Here is a 22,981-nt window from a genome sequence, read left to right as displayed (position 1 = left end):
TTTTTTCTTAATGTGTATGTGTGCCTGCTTGTCTGTATGTACACCACATGTATGTAGTGCCCTTGGGTACCAGAAGAGGACATCAGATTCACTGGAATTGGAGTTCCATGCCCTGGGGAGTCACCCAGTGTGGGTGCTAGGAACTAAACCCAGGTCCTCTTCAAGAGCAGTCAGTGCTAGAAACTGCAGAGCCATTACCCCCACCCATCACACATTTTAAACTAAGTCTGGCCCTCCAGGAATAATGGCTCCAGGCTGGCTTGGAAAACCTGTAAGAAAAAGCAGTTGTAGATGAGTGCATTCTCAAGACTAGAGAGTCTGGTAATGGCTGTCACCGTTCACACTACTGTGGGTGCCTCTGGATGGCCGTGAAGCCAGAAGTAGGGAAAGCCAGACGGCAAAAGTGCTGTCTGCTAAGCAGGTCCCAGTGCTCCAGGCCTGAAGGCCAGCTTACCTTTGGCCTGGCCCACTCTGGATGGTGGCAATACCTTCTTGCATGTCAGCTCCAAATGCTGCCTGGGTTTTCTTTCGCTGGCTCCCTCCCACCTGGCATTTCTTCAGGGTTGTGGGATATACAGACAAGCAGGAGAAGTCTGAATGTTTTAAGTATAGTCACGTATTTTATTTGAGCCTCATTTCTTTGGAGAAAGGGGGACGGAGAGGAGAGGAGGTAGTTTGAGACAATACGGCACAGTTCCCAGAGACGTGGAGTCTCGGAGTGTGTGCAGGGAAGCCGGCACTGGAAATCTGCCGAAGGTGAAGTCTGAGACACCTGGGGACAGACCTCGGAGACAGCTGTGGACCCTGAGTCATGCAGCCTAGGTGTGTGATGGCCATGTGATCCCGGAACCCAGAAAGAAGGAAGTCAGCAGGTGCAGGGTTACAGAGCCAGAACCGAAGGCTTGTACCCAGTCTAGATCTCATGCCCGAGTGATGCCTTTTGGCAGGGAGGATTCGCCAAAATAATCTGCCTGCTATCTTTTCCCAGTTCACCTACCAAGTGTCCTCATCGCCCTGGGGCGAGTTTGGATGAGCACTCGGCTGTTTCTTCCCTGCTGGCGGCGTCTGAGGTGGAATACGGGACTGGGAGCTTGAACTCCCAAAGCGATAGGCAGTGAAGTAGTTCCGCCAGGGGCTGTGAGCCCTTCTCTGGGTCCTAGACTGGGGCCTCCTCTCTTTCTCTGACTCCAACTCTGGTTCTGGCTCTTCCTCCGTCTCTATCTCTGTCTCCAGATCAGATCTGGTTTGGAGCTCAGACTCCAGCTCAGACTCAAGTTCCAACTCCGACTCCGGGTCCAAGTCCAGGTTCAGGTCCAGATTGAGCCCCAGCCCGCTGTTCTGTCCAGACTCCAGGTTCAGGTCAAAATCCAAATCATCCTTGATGGGCTGATGGGTCTTGATGTAGTCTGAACCTGCACGTTGGGGAACTTCTAAGACGCTATTGCCGGTTTGATGTCTCAGATTGCCGTTCTGAAACAACGCACATTTGGAGGGTTAAGGCTTACCAGTGAATTCCAAGCTGTCAAGGATTTCAGAACACAGTAGGACGTAAGGTTCCAGTATCGTGACTTTATTGCACAGATCTGCACCTTAGTTCTTCACTAGTCTTTGGGTTCAGCCAACCCTTGACATCTCTTCTCTGACTTTTCTAGCTAGACTGGATTTTGTAAGACATCTTGTCATTTTTTTAATCTCAGTTGCCAACCCTAACACAATCCTGACATGGAAGGGCCTCTAAGGCCATGTATGTAGCCTGGTCTCTCACCTTCAAGCCGTGGTGCTCTCCCTCAGCTCTAGCTGTGCGGGTACCAGGAACTGCCTGACTGCGACTTCCCATTCTCCAATTGTTCCTCTCACCTGCCTCATCCATCCCCATCTTGTATACACGCACGTGGACATTCTTCATTCTAGATATACATCCAAGACAGCTGGCCAGGATCCTCGCTTCCTCTGTGGTACAACTGCCCCTGGGGCACCCTATGCCTAGCTAGGGTATCTTTTTGCTGTCTCCTATGGGTTTTTAAAAAATATTTATTTATTTATTCATTCATTTATGTATTTATTATGTATACAATATTCTGTCTGCGTGTATGCCTGCAGGCCAGTAGGGGGCACCAGACCTCATTACAAATGGCTATGAATCACCATGTGGTTGCTGGGAATTGAACCAGGGTCCTCTGGAAGAGCAGTCAGTGCTCTTAACCGCAGAGCCATTGCTCCAGCCCCTTAATGTCAGGTGAGCAGAGTGGTGCTTGTTAAAGGACGTTGGTGATGATACCCACCAGAAGCCACACTCACTCCAGCCTTAGTGAACACACTCCAGAAGCTTCTCCCATCAATCCAGCAACAAGGCAAGACCTATCACTCCTGGTCCCCTTGTCCTGGGGACCCTGACTTCAGCAACAAGACATACTATCAAAGGAAAAATTCTAACACAGGAAATAGTAGATGAGTGCTGGTTTTGTAAATAAAAAAACTATTACATATTTGTGAGTGTGTATATGTGGGGGGCACATGGGAGGGCATGTGTGTGTGCACTTGTGTGGGCACAGGTGTAGGGGGCAGGTAGGGGCACATGTATAGTGTATGTGTGGGCACATGTGTGGGCACATGTGTGGTGTGTGGGCATAGGTGTATGTGGGGGCACATGTGTGGTGTGTGGGTGAGCACATGTGTGGTGTGTGGATGGGCACATGTGTGGTGTGGATGGGCACATGTGTGGTGTGGGTGGGCACATGTGTGGTGTGGATGGGCACATGTGTGGTGTGGATGGGCACATGTGTAGTATGGATGGGCACATGTGTGGTGTCAGTGAGCACATGTGTGGTGTGGATGGGCACATGTGTGGTGTGGGTGAGCACATGTGTGGTGTGGGTGGGCACATGTGTGGTGTGGGTGGGCACAGGTGTGTGGGTGGGCACAGGTGTGGTGTAGGTGGGTACAGGTGTGTGGGTGGGCACAGGTGTGATGTGGGTGGGCACAGGTATATGGGTAGACACAGGTGTGTGGGTAGATATAGGTGTGTGAGTGGGCACACATGTGGAAGTCAGAGGAAACTCAAGAGAATCAGTTCTCTCCCTCCACCGTGTGGGTCCTGGGGACTGAACTCTGGCTGACAGGTTTGGCAAGTGCCTTTACTTGCTGAGCCTTTTTGACAATTTTGTAATTTTTTTTAATAAAGAAAATCCATGAGAAACAACAGTGAACTCTCTCGTGACTGGTAGAACACTCCAAAAAGTTGGTCAAATAATTTTTAAAATTCATCCTTTCCTGTCCTTTGAAGTTTTCCTTCTGCCTGTTTTGCACGGCTGTCTATTTGAGCATTTGGTGCAAAACAAAGTGACTTTTACTGTGGTTTTAGTTTGGGATTGGGAAGGACAGTCTTGCTATACTGTCCAGGCTGCTCACAAACTCCTCCTGCCTCAACTTCCTGAGCAGGCGGGTTGTAAGTGAACCATCACACCCAGGCGGCGAAGACTTGTTCTGAAAGGCAATTAACAACAAAGACAAGAAAGACGGGGCATGGCAGCTCCACAGTGAGAGCACTGGGCTCTTCCAGAGGGACCTGAGTCTGGTCCTGGCACATATCAGGTAGCTCACAGTCCCTTATAACTCCTGCTCCAGGGGATTTGTCTCTGGAATCTGTGGCTCTGAGGAGAGCCTCCCTGTGACTGCAATGCTAGAAGACTGAACGAATGCAGAGAAACCGGCATCCAGAGAGAAAGGAAAGAGGAATAATATACATCTTAACTTCTTCTCTATTTCAGGGGAAACCTTGACAGGGATTTTGTTTGCCTCTCTGAGGGCAGGACAGAGCCTGGCGGATAATGGTAATAATGAGTTAGGAAACTGGGAACTAGAATGCTGATAACCCGAGACTTCTTAACCAGTGTTCGAATGTATTCTAAAGTGATACAGATAAAAACAGCATGGTGCCAACAGAACAATAAAGCTACAACAAACCCCTACGCTATAAACATTTTCACAAAATGTTTATGTGGAAATAGTTTCTCAAGCTGGGGAATGGGGAAGGCTTACTCAATGGAGGTCAGCAGGTGCTAACATTTGTGCGGCCTTCAAGACTAATGTCAGAGCTTAATACCCACTGTGGTAGGAACGAGAGGAGTCATAAGGGTTGCTTGACTCTCAAAAAAAAAAAAAAAGGAAACAAAGCTGGGTGGGCAGTGGCTCACACCTTTAATCCCAGCACTCAGAAGGCAGAGGCAGGCAGATCTCTGAGTTCAAAGCTACTCTGGCCCACAGAGTGAGTTCCAGGATAGCTAGGGATGTTTGTTACACAGAGAAACCCTGTCTCCAAAATCCAAACCAAACCAAAACAACAACCTCTGCTTGAAGATACCATAATACCAACCAAGGTCACCCTGAAAATTGCCACAACTAGGGAGATGGTTAAAGATCAAGGAGTGAGCTTGGGAGCTGGGGCCACTTTTGTTCTGTGGCCGTTTGACGGTTTGGATAGAGCCACCCAGCTGCTCCTCACTTTTGATGGCTTTCAGGGCAGAGCTATAGAGAAACTACTATACTCTGCCGTTGGATGGGCCAGAAAAACCTCAAGCCTTGAATTGAGGTCAGAGCCACCCTGGATTGCTACCACCTCCAGGGTAGCTCCTCTAGTTCAAGCAAGAGAAATAGTTCAGTTACCAGTGATTTCTAGATCCAAACATCACCTGGTAGTTTAGTAGAGAAGAGACTCTTGACACCCACCCCAGATCCACTGAGTCAAAAAACTTCTACATTTTCCTTGTCATAAAACGCAAACTATTAATGCCCAGCAGGTTAGAAACAAAAGAGTTGACTGAAAAATAATTCCTGACCATTACATAACGCTGTGTGCCTATCCATGTTTTAATTTCCCTGCGGACTCTGATCCGGGAAGCCCGAAGTCCACTCAGGTTTCTTTTTAGGGTTAAGAAATGGTTCGGACTGTTGATGTGTATGTCTTCCTCTTTGTATCTGGTCATGAATCCTCATTACCCACAATGTAAATAATCACCAAAGTCCTAGGAGGGCACACATGGCTTCTACTCATCAGACTTAAGACTCCCCCAGAGGTGGTGGTAAGGGAGGCTCTAGAGTCTGGATGGCCGGGCGAGGATCTCAGATATCTAGCAGTTGGTGTGACATGAGCCATGGGGCGATGTCTGAGGATGCTGAGGCCTCTGCTGGGCTGGCTGGGGCGGGGGTACTGCATGGGACACCAGGTGCTGCGGCAGTCCCTGCCATTATGACTGGTCCCAGAGCATGCTCAGCGTCAGCCTCTGGCACAGGTGCAGCCCAGCCTTCCGTGGACACCCTTCACCTCTCAATAGACCCACTCTCTACTTCTCCCCCAGCCCTGAGGCTCCATGTCATCCAACCTTGTCTGGCTCCAAGTAGGTTTCCTGTATCACTGTCTCAGTGGCATCCATGCTCAACTCTGAGGGCTCGGGCATCTTCCTTGATAAGGCAAACAGCACTGCATCGTGAAGGCTGAGGAAGAGCTGGGCCTTTGTGATGCCTTGATCAAAGAAGTCATTCTTCTCCAATGACTTGACCACAGAGGCTACAAACCAAACCCAGACACACAGGTGTCAGCGCCTTGGAGCAGAGCACTGGGGGACAAGACATACAATCTCTCACAGGGTGAAGGGTACTCACTGTGACACCCTGAAATGAGCACCAAAATGTTGGCATTGTAGAAGGCATTGCATATCTGCAGGGAGAGACATAGCCCGAGTCAGAGCGCTGCATGCACACCAGAAATGACCCACTGGCTGGGTCCAGCTCCTCATCAGCCGCTCACTACTTCCTTCCAAGTCCAGGAGCATTGGGTGAGTGGGCCTTTGAGTGCCATGGCTGGGAACACAAGCACCCATCAGTGCATCTCCTGGTGGGTGGGGAGTGATTGGGAGGGGTGCTTAAAACCCAAGCAGGAAGACTGTTCCCATGATGATGTTTACATGAGGCAGCTCAGATGGGGCGAGGATGCTCTTGGAAACATTCTAGATAGTGGTTACAAAGAGTTACCCTCCTTGTAAAAAAAAAAAAAAGATGTATTTATTCATGTGTGTGAGTCTGTATGTCCGCAGGGTGTGCCTGGTGCTCATAAAGGCAGAGAGGACAGTCCCTCTGGGACTGGAGTTACAGACAGTTGTAAGCTGCCATGTGGGTGCTGGGAACTGAACCTGCAACCTTTGGAAGAGCAGCCACCTTAATCGCTGAGCCATCTCTCCAGTCCCATGTTCTTTATTTAGGGCAAGTGGACCATAATAAACTCCTACAGTGAGAAATGCACAGGACCGTTGCAGAAGCATGAGGAAGCCTTGACTGCAGGACAGAGCTGTGGACCATGCGTCTAGATCAGAAGGCCTCCTGTGTGGGTCAGGTGTGGGTGCCTCTAATGGGAGGCAAGAGGGGGTTGATGAAAAGAGCCAGGAAAAGCCAGATGTTTGGAGCTCTGAAGCACCAAGTTGTGGACTTTTCCAAACAGGGTTGTTATGGGGGCTGCTGGGAGGATGGAAGGCAAAGGTATGCATATGTGGAGCAGCCATCCTGCAGGCTGCATCTGATCATGTGGCCTCAGTCACCCTAAAGTAATCAGCACAGCACGAGATGAGAGGAAGGCAGCCTGGTCCCGCATGAAGGCCTACGATGGAAAGTTTGGAAAAGAGACCACATCAAATACATTTGATCTAAATGGGTAGTGAGAGCTGGGCGTGGTGGAGCATACACTTAACACCGGTACTTGGAAGACAGAAAGAAGCAGGCAAATCTCTGCTTGTCTTAGGCCGGTCTGGTAGGCCTACATAGTGAGTTCCAGAGTTCAAAACCAGCCAGTGCTACACAGTGTGAGACCCTGTCTAAAATAAGAAAATTAAAAAGAGAGACAGACAGACAGACAGACTTCTGAGAGTTCAAAGTCAGTCTGGTCTACAAAGCAAGTTCCAGGACTGCCGGAGCTACAAAAAAAGAAAAAAAAAGTGGCGAAAGGGATATTTAAAAGGAATCTTGCTGGGTGGTGGTGGCACACAGCTCGCGGGAGGAAGTGGCAGGCAGATCTCTGAGTTCAAGGCCGGGCTGGTCTACAGAGCTAGTTCTAGGATAGCCAGGACTACCCAGAGAAACCTTGTCTTGAAAAACAAACAAAAATAATATAAATACAAGTAAAGAAGGATCTCAGGCCTAAACTCGATAAGTGACTGGTGATGACCTTGAGCCACCAAATTTCTTGCCTCCACCCCCAGGTGCTGAGATTATAGGTGTGTGCCACCACAACCAGCTTCTCTGGTGCTGGGGAAGGAACCCAGAGTGTCAAGCGTGCTGGGCAAGTGCTCTGCCAGCTGAGCCACATCTCCAGTCTTAGGGATGCTCATAATGTTAGCTCTTAAGTGCTGCTGATGAGGAAACAGACACTGGGCATCTCAGGAATGAGGGGTAGAGGGACAGCGCTGGGGAACCCTAGGGATCCTGCCTTGCACAGACAGACACAGGTTTTCTGGCTTTGAAAAGCTTCTCACGCCTCAGCTCAAAGAGGAGCCAGACTGCCTTAAGAGAGAAGCTTATTTCTTCAGGAGTGTGAAGGTTTCATAAACCCAGATCCAAGTCAGAAGAGGGCATGCCCATCAAAGGAGAGCAGCTCACAAAGGGCAGATCCATGGGGGCTGGGAGGGAGCCATTGTGAGCAAAGGTGGGACAGAGAGAAGTGTCTGAAAGGAAAAGGAAGAACAACAAAGCCAGCGTGGTAACCAGGCAGCCTTGCTGTCTGCTCTGTGGCGGAAGCAGAGGTTCGGCAGAGAGTAGAAGAGGGGGGACCCTCCTGACACCCCATAGGCAGGGCCAGGAGCTGCTGAAAGGTGGAGGGGAGGGGAGGGTGGGAGGGCAGGGGGTGTCTGGTCCTCTATAGCTGTCCTGGAGTTCCACAGTAGGTGGGACAGATACTGTCTCAGCGATGTTGAGAAGCACCCCCCCCCCAACCTTGAGAAATGGATGAGCCACACCTAGGGACTAACTGCTCTGGTTCAACAGACCAGCGCTGGCTCATTTCCTTCTTATTCTGATTGACTTTATGCCACCTTTGGTGTCCCCGTCTCTAGGATCTGAGCAACACCACGACTCACAGAATTACACTGGGATGGGGCTATGTGTGGGAGGGGTTCAGAGCCTAGGGCCAGGTCTCTGTGGTACTTACCTGCCTTAACACAACCGAAGCCTGACTGTCCACATAGTGCACCATGGAGAAGTCCAGGATGATGGTGTGGGTGCTGAGCTGCACACCCGAGTCTGAGTAAGGGACGATGACGGATCTGGACCGACTCTGCGCTAAGCTTTCTGAGGGCTCAGGCGGAGGCAGTGAACTGGTCCTTGAGACGTTGCTGGGCAGCCAGGCCTTCTCCGTGTCCTCATAGCTCTGCCCTACATTTTTCTGCGACGTGGAAGACACTGTGTAGGGGATCTGCTCCTCGGAAGTGGTTTCGCTCATGTCCATGGCGCCCAGGTAGGAGCAGCGGATCAGGTTAATTGACGATTGGTCGTGTTCCTGCTTGTTTTCATATCGCTCTGTGTAGACGACCTGGGATGACGGGGAAGGCAGGGCCCTGATGAGGCTCAGGCAGGGCAGAGGCAAAGGCAGTGTGTCCCCTAGTTCCTCCATCTCCCCTTTGAAGCTTTACCTCATTGACTTCCTATGAGGTGCTTTCTTTCTTCCTTCCTTCCTTCCTTCCTTCCTTCCTTCCTTCCTTTCTTTCTTTCTTTCTTTCCTTCCTTCCTTTTCTTTCTTTCTTTCTTTTTACATGTATGTATATGTATGCAATGTGCCTGTGTGTATTATACAGAGTATACATGAGGCTGAATACATCACCAGACAGCTCCCCTAGAACTATGTTACAGGTAGTCATGAGCCACCTTCTGTGGGTGCTGGAAACCAAGCCCAGATCCTCAGGAAGAGCAGTGTGTGCTGTCAATCAACGACCGAGCCATTTCTTCAGACCTGTAGCATGCTCTGTCAGGCTTTCCTCAGCACCTAGTTGCATGTGTGCAACAGTCTTTCCTCGGCCTTCTTACTACTACACCAGGTCATCTGGAAAGCCCGTCTTTATCTCTGAGACTGCCACCAGTCTCCTGAGAGACCTGGGCAGCTGACACCCAGAGCAGAAGTGCCACACTGTGCAAGGTCCTAGTGTGGCCTCTGCAAATGGAGTGTGATGGCTGATCTTGTCAGTGTGACTGGATTCATGATCACTCCCCTACCCTTTCTTCCTGGCCCTCCATCGCATTGTGCCTGACTGAGAGCAGCCTTCTGGTGATCCTGAGAGCCTCAGGGTCCTTGCCAAGTCTCTGGTACAGAGAACTCTGTCTTCGAACCAGCACAGTGTCAGTGTCTCTCAGCAGCCCGTACCTCTCTCTGTACACCAGAGCCATCTGAGTTGTGAGGAGCTAAACACTGTTCAGGAGGGCAAAATCATCTGCTGCTGTACTGCACTGCTCCTAGTTACTTTCCTAGTCCACCTGGAAACATGGCTCAGTGGTTAAAAGCACCTGCTGCTCCCAAGGAGGATCAGAGCTCAATTCGGTGCATCTATTTCAGGTGCTCACAATCATCTGTGACTCCAGTTCCAGGGGATTTGATGCTTTTCTGACCTGTGTAAGTGCCTACATACGTACACACCATATATACACCATATATACACACATGCATATACACACACACACCATGCACACACATACACCATACACACACACCAAGTAGTCACGCACCATATACACATATACCATATATACATACACACATATGTACATTATATACACAATCCATACACATATATACACACATGCATACATATACATATATACATATGTCACAGACACACAAACATACACATGATACACATACAAATACATACACATAGACATATACATAAATTGAAAAATAAAAAATTCAAATTGTACCACTATTTACCATCTAGAAAAGAGAAAATATTAAAATTTTATGCTTGAATTATACAAATCAGAAACGTGAAAGATGTTGACTTTATGTCACATTACTGGATAGTTGACTCCCTAATTTAATTTTAAACCCCATGAATTGCTTTAAACCAATCTTACACATTTTGGGGGTTGAATAGGTAAGCAAAACAAGCTTAGCTGTGGACTGCTAAACTTTAAAGCCATTCAGTGTGGTGCGGTGCACACGTCTGTAATTCCAGGATTTGTGATATCCCAGGATGATTACTGTGAGCCTGGACTACATGGTGACATCCCACCTCAACAACAAGCTGGGTGTGGTGGTATCCCAGCGTCTGGGAGGCAGAGGCAGTAGGAAGGGATGGGGCACACACCTTTAATTCTGGCACTTGGGAGGAGAAAGCAGGTGGATCTGTGTGAGTTCAAGGCCAGCCAGGGCTACATAGTGAGTCCTGCCAAAAAAGAAATTTATAAAAAAAAATGTGCATTGACACATGTGCTTGAGTGCATGCAAGCACAAGTGCATGTGTGTGTGTGTGATGTGTGTGTATATATGTATGTATTAAATCTTTAATATTAATATTAAAATATTAAAAGATAGCCAGTCGGTGAAAAGATTCACCACCTGCCTCCCAGTATTTGGGAGGCAGAGGCAGGGCGATCTCTGAGTTTAAGAACAGCCTGGTCTACAGAGTGAGTTCTAGGACAGTCAGGGCCACACAGAGAAACCCTGTCTTGAGAAACAAGAAAAAAAGAAAGGAAGAAAGAAAGACAGACAGACAAGACACACACACACACTAAGTTGTTGGGATCAGACCCACCCCACATTCTTCCACTTCAATTCCTCTTCTACCCCCACCATCACTCCCAACCTCACATGGCTCTCTGTCTCTCTCCTGTTCTCGCTCTCTCTCCATAACCAGAGTCTATTTAGTGCATTCATGTGTATGGAATGGACTGTTTTTTCCTTAAAGGGGATGGCTGTTTCCTTTTTACAGGAAAAGGGTGGAGAAGTAGGAAGGACAGGCGTGGCTCACCCTGGTTTCTGGCTCCAGCTCTTCACAGTCGCAGAAACACCTACAGACCTTGTTTTCCGATAAATTGGTGCAACTTTCATTAAAGAGGGTGAATATTTCTTCTTCTTTAAGAGGCATCCTCACCATGTTGACCTGGGAAACAGAAGAGGGGTCACACAGGGAACAGGCAGTGGAGACAGAGGCCCAGGGCGTGAGGGGTGCCTGGCGGGCAGTGGGCCCTCACCTCCTTTAGCAACTTGTGCTTCAGGTTGTACACATTGACAAACGTGATGGAGCAGCAACACTGCAGGATTTTCACCCCAGGGATGAGCATCGCCTGCAAGACACGCTGAGGTAGGGCACAGGCCTCTGCTCTTTCAGGGAGTAAGAGCCACACAGCTTTAATGGCTCCTCAAGAGCCTCTGGCCTAGCCAGGCAGTGGTGGCACACACCTTTAATCCTGGCACTGGGGAAGCAGAGGTAGGCAGATCTCTGTGAGTTCGAGGTCAGCCTAGTCTACAGTGCGAGTTCTGGCTAGCCAGAACAGGCTCTAAAGAAACTCTGTCTAGGGGAGGGGAGAAAGAGAACTTCTGGCCTCAGTGAGTTGAGGGCTAGAAAATCCCTCCCCCTCGCTCCTAGTGCTCTCTCTCTCTCTCTCTCTCTCTCTCTCTCTCTCTCTCTCTCTCTCTCTCTCTCTCGGAACTGGAGTTGGAGCTGTGCTTGCCTCTGCCCCAGAGCGCTGAGATCCAAGGCAAGCAAACACCTCCATAGCTGCCACCCCCTGCTTTGCTGTGCTCTTCCATCCCTTACTGTTATCTAGCCTTCTTCTCCCTGGAGTCCACGGTGAGAGGGCCCCCTGCTGGCTGGAAGGAGTGTGGCCACTACCTGTCCCCTGGAGCCCATTGCCCCTGAGTGGGCTGCAGTGCCTTGGTGAAGGGTTTGGGGTTGAGCTGGCCATTCTCCACACCCACTTCCGTGTGTGTGTGTGTGTGGGGGGGTGTCTGTATGTGTGGAGGCCAGAGGTTAAGGTCAAGAGTCGCCCTCAAGGGGCTGGAGAGATGGCTCAGAGGTTAAGAGCTGACTGCTCTTTCAGAGGTTCTGAGTTCAATTCCCAGCAACCACATGGTGGCTCACAACCATCTACAATGAGATCTGGTGCCCTCTTCTGGCATGCAGTCACATATGGAGGCAGAACACTGTTCCAGAGCTCTAGGATTCATTGAGTCTAGATACCCAGTTTGTCCCAGGATGCCCTCTGAGATCCCCGTGAGCTGGGAGGAAGTGAACTCCTCACATGCATGGCATCGGCTTTATCCGCTGAGCCATCTCCCCCATGCCTGGGCCTCCGCACACATGCATGGCATCGGCTTTATCCCCTGAGCCATCTGCCCCATGCCTGGGCTGGCTCCTTACCTCCCGATAGTCATTGATGTTCCTGTAAATGTTGGTGTTGGGGATCTGACCCAAGATGAGAATCTTGGTCCTGGGAGGAAATGAGTTGGTCTTAGGTCCCAGTGCCCCGCCCGGCCGTGGCTGTCCTCCACCCACCAGAGGCTGAGTACCTGTGCGAACGCACAGTGATGATGAAGAAGGCAAAGACTAAGGAAATCAGCAGTCCAACGTCCAGTCCCAGGAAGATCGCCGACGAGAACGTCACCATCCAAACCACCTTGTGGGAAAGGGGTGGAGGGGAAGGAGGCCATGAAAATGAGCGGATGGAGAGGTGCCAGCCTGTCACAGAAGACTCGGCCCTCGAGGCTCTCTGGATGTTCTCTGATATCTCTCCCTTTATTTCTTTCCTGGATGATAGTTAAATGTCTGTAATAGTTACTATGCATATTTAGTCTATTTTGTTTTGTTTTGCTTAGTTTTGTTTTCGAGACAGGGTTTCTCTGCAGCATTGGAACCTGTCCTGGAACTAGCTCTTGTAGACCAGGCTGGCCTAAACTCACAGAGATCCACCTGCCTCTACCTCCCGAGTGCTGGCATTAAAGGCGTGCGCCACCACCGCCCAATTTAAAATTTTATTTCTTTTGTGTATGTATGTGAGTGCTCATGTTGGTGTGGGAGTCATATGTGTGTGCATAGGTGAGTATACATGTGTGTGTTTGCATGTGGAGACCAGAGGATCTACTTTGTGTTTTTCAGACTGGGTCTCATTGGCCTAGAGCTCCTCATAGGCTAGGCTGATGGCCAGAGAGCCCCAGGGATCCCTCTGCCTCTGCCTTTCCAGTCCCAGGAGTCTAAGTGTGTGTCACAACGCCCAGCTTTCTTACGTAGGTCCTAGGCTCTTGAGCACTGAAAGACGAAGCTTTTGATGGCCCCTTCTGAGATGTTTAGTGATGCTGCCTGCAGCTCAACTCTGGCTGGTTTTGTTCCCCCTGCAGGCTCCAACTCCATCCGTCTTCCCCCAACCTCTCCACCCCCGTGGCAGCTGTACTCACACAGTCGCACTGGTCCTGCCTCCACAGAGTGGGTAAATAGTAAATGGTTTCAAGGTAGGGTATCACATTGCTCAAGATGATCCCTGCCAGCACAGCCTGCAAGGGAAAGATGAACCGCCCTAACTGCCTTGTTCTCCATTCAGGGACGGCATGCCCAAGGTCTGGCTCATGGTTCAGACACAAAGCCCCTTTCCCTCTTTCTCCAGTTTCCTCAATAGTGTGTCAAGTCTGGCAGGCAAGGTGCGCATGCCTTCAATCCCAGCACTCGGGAGGCAGAGGCAGGCAGGTCTCTGTGAGTTCCAGGCCAGTGAGGGCTGTTACACAGAGAAATCCTATCTCGAAAAACTAAAATAATAAATAAATAACCCCCCCCCAAAAAAACAGTCAGAAGTTACAGAAAAGGAAGGCATCTTAACTTCACAGGGGCTTGTAGAATTCTTTCTTTCTTTCTTTCCTTCTTTCCTTCCTTCTTTCTTTCTTTCCTTCTTTTTTTGTTTTTTGTTTTGTTTTTGTTTTTGGAGACAAGGTTTCTCTGTGTAGTCCTAGCTATCCTGGAATTCACATTGAAAACAAGGCTGGCCTCGAACTCACAGAGATCGATCTGCCTCCCAAGTGCTGGGACTAACAGTGTGCGCCACCAACGCCTCACTATATTCTTTTTCTTTTAATCTGAGGCGAGGAAGAGCCCTAGGAAACAAATCTCATCATAAAGTCACATACAGCAAAGCTGTGTCCTTTCTGAATATTAAGGGGAAACATTTGCTTCATTAAAAATTAATTGCATTCCTATATAATTTCATTAAAAATTTTTGTTTCTTTGAGACAAGGTCTCCTGTGTAGCTCTGGCTACCCTGGAACTCACTACATACATCAGGCTAGCAAGCAATCCTCCCACCTCTGTATATTGGGTGCTAGAATTACAAGTGTATGTCACCATGCCTGGTTTGTGTAATTTCCACCACTGAAGAGACAGCCATTGCAAACATTCTGCTATGTTCTGTGTAACTGGGCACCAGCCTGTATTACTGTTTAGAGTCTCTTGCTTACAGGTGTAATAAGCACACACACTAGGCTAAAGGTCAGGTCATGTCTCAAGCGAAGGACAGAAGAGATACACTGAAGCAGAGACACCCAGCTGAGCACAGAGCCAGGAGTCGGTCTGCAGGCCTGGCTTCAATGCTCTGCATAACCAAGAGGCTGTGTGACAGCAATGGAGGGACCAAGTGCCGACACAAAGTCAGACAAAAGCCTTCTGGAAACAGCTAAGTGAGTCTCACTAGCAATGGGGTTCACGTTTCTGAATCTGGCTCTGTCATTACTCACAGAGTCCCCACAGCTGAACCTGCAGCTTAATGAGACCGATTGTGATTGTTCCTTGACCATTCACTGTGAGTTTAGCATGATCTTGTTTTACATGAATATATACATATATTACCTACAGACATGGATCCCATATAATCATGTTTAATGTTTAACTTACGATGGAGACACTACCAGGATTATTGCTGTCTGAGTTGGTCCACGAGTTTAAGGGTGTTTAAGCACCAACTCAGAGGACGGAGGAGAACCTCAAAGGCCCTGATAGCACTCTTGGCCATATTCCATACTCTCCTTAGCCAAGGTCTCTCACTGAACCACAAGCTTACCATTTTTTTTCCCCGTTGGTTTTTCGAGACAGAATTTCTCTGTGTAACAGTCCTGGCTGTCCTGGAACTCACTTTGTGTTTTTTTGTTTATTTATTTATTTATTTACTTATTATGTATACAAGATTCTGTCTGTGTGTGTATGTCTGCAAGCCAGAAGACAGCACCAGACCTCATTACAGATGGTTGTGAGCCACCATGTGGTTGCCGGGAATTGAACTCAGGACCTTTGGAAGAGCAGGCAATGCTCTTAATCACTGAGCCATCTCTCCAGCCCTGGAACTCACTTTGTAAACAAGGCTGGCCTTGAACTCATTGGGATCTGCCTGCCTCTGCCTCCTGAGCGCTGGGCTTACAGGTGCATATAACCACACCTGGTTTTTCCGTGGGTGCTGAATATCACTCACCCTCACCCACTGAGCCATCTCCCTGATGTCATTATTTTAAGAAAAAAGATTGGGGACCAGGCAAATACAATTCTCTGCAGGAGCACTCTACCAAGATTCCATCTTTCTTCCTTTGAAGATGAATTTATTTTTATGTGAATGCATGTTTTCCTGCATGTATGTATCTGTGCCACATGCATGAAGTGCCTGAGGAGGCCAGATGAGGGCAATGAATCCTTGGGGACTCATTATAGAAAGTTGTGAGCTGCCATGTAGGTGCTGGGGTCAGCCATCTCTCCGGCCCCGGGGTCCCACCCTTCCTGACTTCCTCGAGCCGCTCAATCCCACTTACGTTGGGCAGGTTGTGGAAGAAGTTCCCCATCTTCACCATCAGGAGCACCATCACACCTGCGCCTACCAGAGATGCAAACTGAGGAGATAGAGCCGGTTGGAGAGAAACCGTCAGGAGCGTGCTGGTCCCTGTCTGCAACTGAGGCCTTCTGTTTGCTGGGAAGTGCGCCATTTGCTTTTCTTAGGAGGAGTTGGGGGTTGAGCACACCTGCCTTTTAGGATCTGAGTGGAGTGTACCACACATAGTAGGTACTTCATAAGTGTCATGTGACTGCCGACTGCAGAGTTCCAGTTTTCCCTGGAACCCTTATTGTCACCGCTTGGGGCTATGGCTCTCCTAAGATATATGACTCATTTTCCTTCAAAACTTTAGCCTCTCCTCACACAACCTAGAAACTCCACCCCCAAGTAGACCCCTCACTGGCAGCTCCAAGTTCCACCCATTCTACTTTCTGGGTAAATAAAGGCCCCATCTGTCCCTGTGTTGCTGGGAGCTTTGACAGCTTCCCAGCTTCAGTGCTGTTTCATCTTTTCTTTGTTTTGTATTTGAAACAGGATCTCATGGTGTAGTCCCAGCTGTCCTGGAACTCCCTCTGTAGATCAGTCTGGTCTCGAACTCACAGAGATCCTTCTGTCTCTGCTCCCTGAGTGCTAGGATTAAAGGTGTGCACCCCCATGTCTGGTGTGTTTCATCTTTTTAAAGGTGATTTTTATTTTATGTGGATGAGAATTTGCCTGCATGCATATATTTGCACCATGTGCATGCCTGGTGCCCCAGGAGTCCAGACAAAGACGCTGGATATCCCAAAACTAAAGTTACGGATGTTTGTGAGCCATCTTATGTGGATGCTGGAAATCAAGCCTGGGTCCTCTATAGGAGCAGAAGTATTCTTAACCTTTGAGCCATCTCACCAAATCAATAGGGCAGGAGATGAGTGCTGGGGGTTACAGGCATATGCTACCATGTGCCTCTCCCAATAACTTTTTTTTTTTAAAAAAAATACTTTTATTTTATGTGCACTGGTGTTTTGACTTCATGTATGTCTATGAAGATGCCAGATCTCCTGGAACTGGAGTCACAGACAATTGTGAGCTGCCATGTGAGTGCTGGGAATTGAACTCAGGTCCTCTGGGAGAGTAGCAATTAACTGCTGAGCCATTTCTCCAACCCCCCAATAACTTTTAAGACAAAATATGAGCAAAAATTAAGGTGAGCATGGTACCCAAACTTTTCCCAGAGTCTTTCCACTGACTAGAACATTACGATGAAACCAACCCAGATGAAGCCCTCTACAAACAGACATGCAAACAGTCATGGGGGCAGACGTGCATCTCTTTCCTTATGGGGACACACTAGGGACGAGATTCCCTTTCAGCACACCTGCTGTCTTCCTCCGGATTTGTCTTGGATAATAGTTCTGGCCACGGCACCCGTAAACACGCACGATCTGAAAAAAGAGCTGACCACATTGCAAAGGCCGATGGCTATTAAATCCTGTGGAGAAACAGCAGAGCCTTTGAGCCCATATTTTGTTGAGGAATCTGATTTGAGCTAGAGGCACACTGCTTTGTGAGATTGAAGTTAGGGTTCTTACGCCCTTCCGACAGCACTTGGACGTAGCCTCAGGAAGTGTACAGGGAGGGCCGATCTGACCTAGATAATGCTGTCTCTGCCCTAGCCTCTGACCGTAAGGGAAGTACTTTCTGAAAGTAATAAAACTGACGCTTGCCTTTTCCTCTTTCCTGTGACCCCTGGGACTCAGACACACAGAGAGAGCTCAGTACTGGCCTCCCCCCCTCTACACTAACCTAAGTGTCTGGCTGGGGCACCGCTTGCTTCTGTGTCCCTCTTGACTTTTTGAGAAAGTGCCACTTTCAGAATAGTTGGATATATTTTTCCTAAAAAATAAAAGCAAAGGCCAAAGGCAGGGAGGGCACTGTCGTAATGACAGGCAGCCTGGTTCTGTGGGCGCTATCTCGGGGTGCTGGTGCCCCAGCATGCACCTTCCTTCTTCGGCCATAGGGAAGTGTTGACAGAGGTCTCTGTCCCACCCAGTCCTGTAGTCACTCAGTCCCAAAGAAACACACAGAGGTCAACATTAATCATAAACTGGTTGGTCTAGTAGCTCAGGCTTCTTATTAACTCTTATAACTTATATTAGCCCATAATTCTTGTCTATATTAGGCATGTGGCTTGGTTCCTTTTCTGGCAAGGCAGTCACATCTTGCTTCCTCTGCAGTTGGGTCACGACTGCAGATTGAATTCTCATTGTCCCGCCTCTACTTCCTGCCTGGCTACTGGCCAATCTGCCTCCCTGGTGCTGGGACAGCAAGCATGTGCCACCCCACCTGGTTAATTACTTTGCCTCTCTGCACCATATCCATTCTAGGAGAATAACATGTTGTATGAGTTCAAGTGGGTTCAGAGTTACACATCCTCCGCTTCTCAGAACCCTTATGTGATTACAGTCAGATTATGGTCCTGGTGACCGGTTAAAGAGTAATGAATGTTGATGTGAGGCTCACACCAGAGAACAGTCCCTCACCTGGTTGGAATTGGTTCTGTAGTTATGTAAGCTGGCAATCTTCTTGCCCAGAGATATGAGCAGAAAGGAGCTCACTAAAGACAAAGACATGGCTTGTAAAATAATCCTGGAAAGGATGCCAAACTCTGGAGTCTCCGGGAACACGAAGCTGGAACAGAAGCCTGGGATTACTGCTGGGTGGCGGGGAGTCCCTTCCTGCTCCTCTCCCACTCCTCCTCATGCCAGGCAGGCCGCATGTTCCCTCTGCCACCTGTTTCTCCTTAACAACAACGAAGGACAGACAGAGCAATGGAGGCGGCAGCTGGTCAATGAACTGAGCCAAGTTACAAAGGAACTGGTCCCAGTTCCTACCTTACAGTGAGGGCAAGCACCAGATGTGATTGGAGGAGGATGTTTCGCTGCTGTCTGAGAGCATCCTGGGGTGTGTGTGGGAGCTTGACCTACATCCTGGATGTTTAGAGCTCAACGGCTCCATGAGTCCTTTTCTATTCACCCTCTTCAGGATGGGGCTCTTCTCCCTTCTAGGTCCACACAAATTCCACCGCACCTTCTCCCCTGGACTGTTTTGTTTTTACTTTTTGACTCAGAACCTCAGACATCCCAGGATGACCTGGAGTTCCTCCCCAGGGCTGGGGCTATAGCTTTGCACCATCACGCCTGGCTCATTAAACTGTGTGCTGTAAAGAATGAATCTTGCGAATATCAACAAGATGATGAAGGAGCTATGCAAATAGCTTTATGCCAATGTGTTTGATCATTCAGAATAAATGAATAAATACTTTGAATGGCTCAGATGAACGGAGTGTTCTCCAGGAGAGACAGATAACCCAAAGCAGACAATGATCATATGGTGTGATGGTTGGTGGCTACTGTCAACTTGAAGTATCTGGTCACCTGGGAGATGAGCCTCTGGGCGTGTCTGAGGGATTCCCTCCATGGCATTGATTAAGGTGGGAAGATTTGCCCACTGTGGCCAGGGCTGTTCCCTGGTCAGAAGGGAGCTGAGCATGGCATGCACTCCTCACCCTCTGCTTCCTGACGTAGGTTGCCCTGTCACCAACCACTGTAAGCTCTGCCACCTTGACCTCCTCAGGCCTGAGAGGCTGTGCACTTGCAGGATAAGCCGGACTAAACCCCTTCTTCCTTAAGTTGCTTTTGCCAGAGAGTATTTTACCACAAGAAAGGGACTGAGACACAATAGGAGTTTTGTTTAGTAACACACAAGCTGGGCATGAGCATTTGCTTGTGAAAAACCCAGAACACGGGAGGTAGAGTCTGGAGGAGCTGAATGCCAGACTGCAAGCTTAGGCTGCCTAAGACCGTATCTCAAAAACAAACTTAAAAAATCGCACACTTAAAGCTGAATTATAATTTAGAACATTCCCTCCCACAGTGAAACCTCCAGGCCGATCTAGCTGCACTGGCGGATTCTACCGAGTGTGTAAGGAAGACATCATGCCAGTTTTATAGGAACTTCCAGAGGCTGCAGACATTATAGGAAAAGACATTCCCAGCCAATGCTTTTCATGGCTATAATGGAAGAGATCTGACTAGCGTATAAACTGTTAATATGACAGGACCACTTGGGCTTCTTCTCAGGACATGAGAGGATTAACCTTCAAGTGTGTTTATCATTCATGATAGGAAAAGATGAAAAAAAAAAAGAGAAGAAATCCTGATGGTTTGGGAGAGAGATTATATATGTATGTATGAAATATATATAACTTCATGCTGACACAATCCTTTAAACCTAATTTAGGAACACGGATATGTTCCATCTTTCATTTCTCTATTTTTGTGGTAGACTTTTCTGCAGAGCAAATAATAGCTTATCTAATTAAAACTTCTTAGTTCATACTTAAAGCCCACCTCTCCCTTTTTGTTTATTGATGAAGGGGGTGAGAAAGTGGGTATTCTGAAGAGGTAAGTGATAAGCAGTTGACCACACAAACTCAGCGGTACGAGCCGCTGGCTTTCCCGTCTGCTGTCTGTCGTCTGTGCCACTCTTTCTGGGCTTTCTGAGACAGGGTTTCTCTGTGCAGCCCTGGCTGTCCTGGAACTCACTCTGTAGACCAGGCTGGCCTCCAACTCACAGGCCCACGCCTGCCTCTGCCTCCCAAGTGCTGGGTTTAAAGGTGTGCGCCACCACCCTGTGCTCAGTTCTTACTAGCAAATTAGGATTAAAAAGAACACAGAAGCTGGGCATGATAGAGCACATCTATAGTACCAGCACTGGATGTGCACGCTGGAGGATCAGGAATTCAACGCTGATCTGGACTATCTGTATCACAAAAGCCAAAACCACCACCGAAAGCAACAGAAAACAACACCAGGAAACATGAGCCTAACAGGAGTTAAGTTACAGTGTCCAGTTTTACCAGTCCCTGGCAGCCATGTATTAAAAAAAGGGGGGGGGTGTCTCAAATAAAGAACATTCGAAACAATGTTTAAATTGGATTTTGAAGTGCTTTCTTCTCGGTATGTGAATCTTATGGTGAAAGATTAGCTGAAGTGGACTATGTGCTCTGGAAGTCATGAAGAATCTGAACCAGGCTGAGAGAGAGCTCAGGGGGTAATGCTCACTGATGCTCTCCACCACGGCTGCAGACCTGAGCGTGATTCCCGGGACGCGCACAGTATAAGGAGAGACCTGACTCCTGTAAATTGTCCTCTGACCTCCACGTGCACGCTCCCCCCTCCACAGATGTAAAGAAAAGAGTTTAAAAAGAAAGCAAGTTGCTGGGCATGGTGGTCCACACACCTTTGATCCCAGCACCCGGGGAGGCAGAGCAGGTGGACTCTGTAAGTCGTGTTCCAGGGGGTGATGGCAAAGCAACAGCTCTCGCTGAACACGGAACCCTGTTTTCTATCAGAGACACTAGAAAATGGATCTCTCATCCCACCTCTTTTGTTTTTTTTAATTAATTTATTTATTTTGTTGTTGTTGTTGTTGTTGTTGTTTGGAGGGGGGGTTGGTCTCAAGCAGCCCAGGCTAGCCTGGTGATTGATGTGTAGCCAAAGCTAGCCTTTAACTCCTGAGCCTCCTGCCTCTGCCCCCCCCAAATGCTGGGATGGCACATGGGCACTACATGCCTGGCTTTCTTGTTCTGCTCTTGAAAGTTAATCAGACAAGGGTGGGGCTCTGTGAGACCCATAATACCTACAGAGAAAAGAATCAAGGCTCTGGTGTTCTGGGCACCCAGCAGGTGTCTTAGTCAGCTGACAGGCTCTCGTATGAGAAAAGTGATAGAGGACGAGTAAAGAAGAAACAGGAGATGTGCTGGCCTTTGTTCACAACCTCCGTTCTACACCCGGTCAAAACACTGAGAATTGTACCTGTGCCAAGTACAGCCAGGGACACTTATGACCCGGGCTGTGTGGAGGGAGGCCTGGGGAGGGTGCTCAGAAGGGAAGAACAGTGCCATGAAGGCAACGTCTGTCAGCCCTGTGGCCAACCTGGGCTACAGAGCAAGATCCTGTCACAGAAAAATAAAGGAAAAGCAATCTTGAAAGGTGGAATGACGGCAGTTGGCAGTGGAGGCGCACGCCTTTAATCCCAGTGCTCAGGAGGCAGAGGCAGATGGATCTCTGTGAGTTCAAGGCCAGCCTGGTCTACAGGCTGAGTTCCAGGATAGCCAAGGCTACACAGAGAAACCCTGTCTCAAAAAACAAAAAAATAAGGGGAGACGGCTCATTGGTTAAGGGTCATGGCTGCTCTTCCAGAGGTCCTGAGTTCAAGTCCCAGCAACCACAAGGTGGCTCACAACCATCTTTAATGAGATCTGGTGCCCTCTTCTGGCCTGCAGGCAGACATGCAGGAAGAACACTATATGCATAATAAATAACTAAATCTTTAAAAAAGAAAAACAAACAAACAAAAGAGAAGAAAGGCAAGTGAAATGACTGACCTGTACGGAATCATGTTGATCAACATCTTGCTGTTTTCTGTAGCCATGCTTATCTTGTTCGTAAGTATGGAGAAGCCAAGAATCTGTCCGGAGTTAAAAGGAGAAGCATACGATTAAATACCGTGCATTGCCTCCAGAAGTGAAGTGCTGATGTGGGAGAATTGTCTGTATTCTGTCAATCATGTTTTAAATAAATGTTGATTGGCCAAGCAGGAAGTGTAGGCGGGAAAACCAGACAGGAAGTGGAAATGATGCAAGGAGAGCAGGAGAATTCTGGAAAGGAGGAAGTTGATTCCTCACACTCCTGCACAGATCACCAAAACAGCAGGATGTGATCTGTCCCACTGAGAAAAGTACTGAGCCACATGGCTAACACAGACAAGAATTATGGGTTACCGTAAGGTGTAAGAACTAGTTAATAAGAAGACTGAGCTAATGGGCCAATCAGTTTACAACTTAATGTAGATGCTGTGTGATTTTCTTTGGGATTTGCCGGCTATGGGGTACTGGGCGGGACAGATAGACCAACAAGCTGGCCTGTCATACTACAAGGTGCAGAGGCCCCAGCATGACCGGGAATGAAATGTGGGCCGTCCTGACATGAGAGTCAAGAGAGGCCTTATGTTTTGATTCTCCAGGCTCCTTGTGGCCCAGTCTCTGATACACGGATGGGGACTGAGCAGTGCCGCAGCTTCTCTCTCCACCGACTTCCAGCACAGGCCCCAC

The 22,981-nt window shown here is 48.6% G+C and overlaps 1 protein-coding gene across 8 annotated transcripts in view; it reads right to left on the bottom strand.

Moving 5' to 3' along the window:
- Nucleotides 1-598: 598 nt before the first annotated feature.
- The window catches only part of Slc26a8 (solute carrier family 26 member 8), a 46,866-nt gene continuing 24,483 nt past the window's right edge, over nucleotides 599-22,981 (bottom strand). For 3 of the 8 annotated variants that reach the window (XM_048451203.3, XM_085679867.2, XM_048451202.3), the window contains 13 exons: nucleotides 22,256-22,338; nucleotides 18,348-18,495; nucleotides 17,183-17,296; nucleotides 15,803-15,880; nucleotides 13,421-13,516; nucleotides 12,539-12,645; nucleotides 12,390-12,459; nucleotides 11,221-11,313; nucleotides 10,998-11,129; nucleotides 8,189-8,569; nucleotides 5,659-5,713; nucleotides 5,379-5,563; nucleotides 599-1,470 (listed from right to left, as the gene is read on the bottom strand). In XM_048451203.3, the coding sequence (XP_048307160.1) occupies nucleotides 994-1,470; nucleotides 5,379-5,563; nucleotides 5,659-5,713; nucleotides 8,189-8,569; nucleotides 10,998-11,129; nucleotides 11,221-11,313; nucleotides 12,390-12,459; nucleotides 12,539-12,645; nucleotides 13,421-13,516; nucleotides 15,803-15,880; nucleotides 17,183-17,296; nucleotides 18,348-18,495; nucleotides 22,256-22,338 (2,019 nt within the window). In that variant the 3' untranslated portion in view covers nucleotides 599-993. The remainder of the gene's footprint in view (nucleotides 1,471-5,378; nucleotides 5,564-5,658; nucleotides 5,714-8,188; nucleotides 8,570-10,997; nucleotides 11,130-11,220; nucleotides 11,314-12,389; nucleotides 12,460-12,538; nucleotides 12,646-13,420; nucleotides 13,517-15,802; nucleotides 15,881-17,182; nucleotides 17,297-18,347; nucleotides 18,496-22,255; nucleotides 22,339-22,981) is intronic. The other 5 variants (XM_085679862.2, XM_085679863.2, XM_085679864.2 and 2 more) reach the window with 5 other exon arrangements.

The sequence above is a fragment of the Myodes glareolus genome, chromosome 18, assembly GCF_982192425.1.
Source record: "Myodes glareolus chromosome 18, mMyoGla1.1, whole genome shotgun sequence".
NCBI lineage: Eukaryota > Metazoa > Chordata > Mammalia > Rodentia > Cricetidae > Myodes > Myodes glareolus.
The sequence above is the reverse complement of the archived record's forward strand: the minus strand, read 5'-3'. Positions and strand labels throughout refer to the sequence as shown.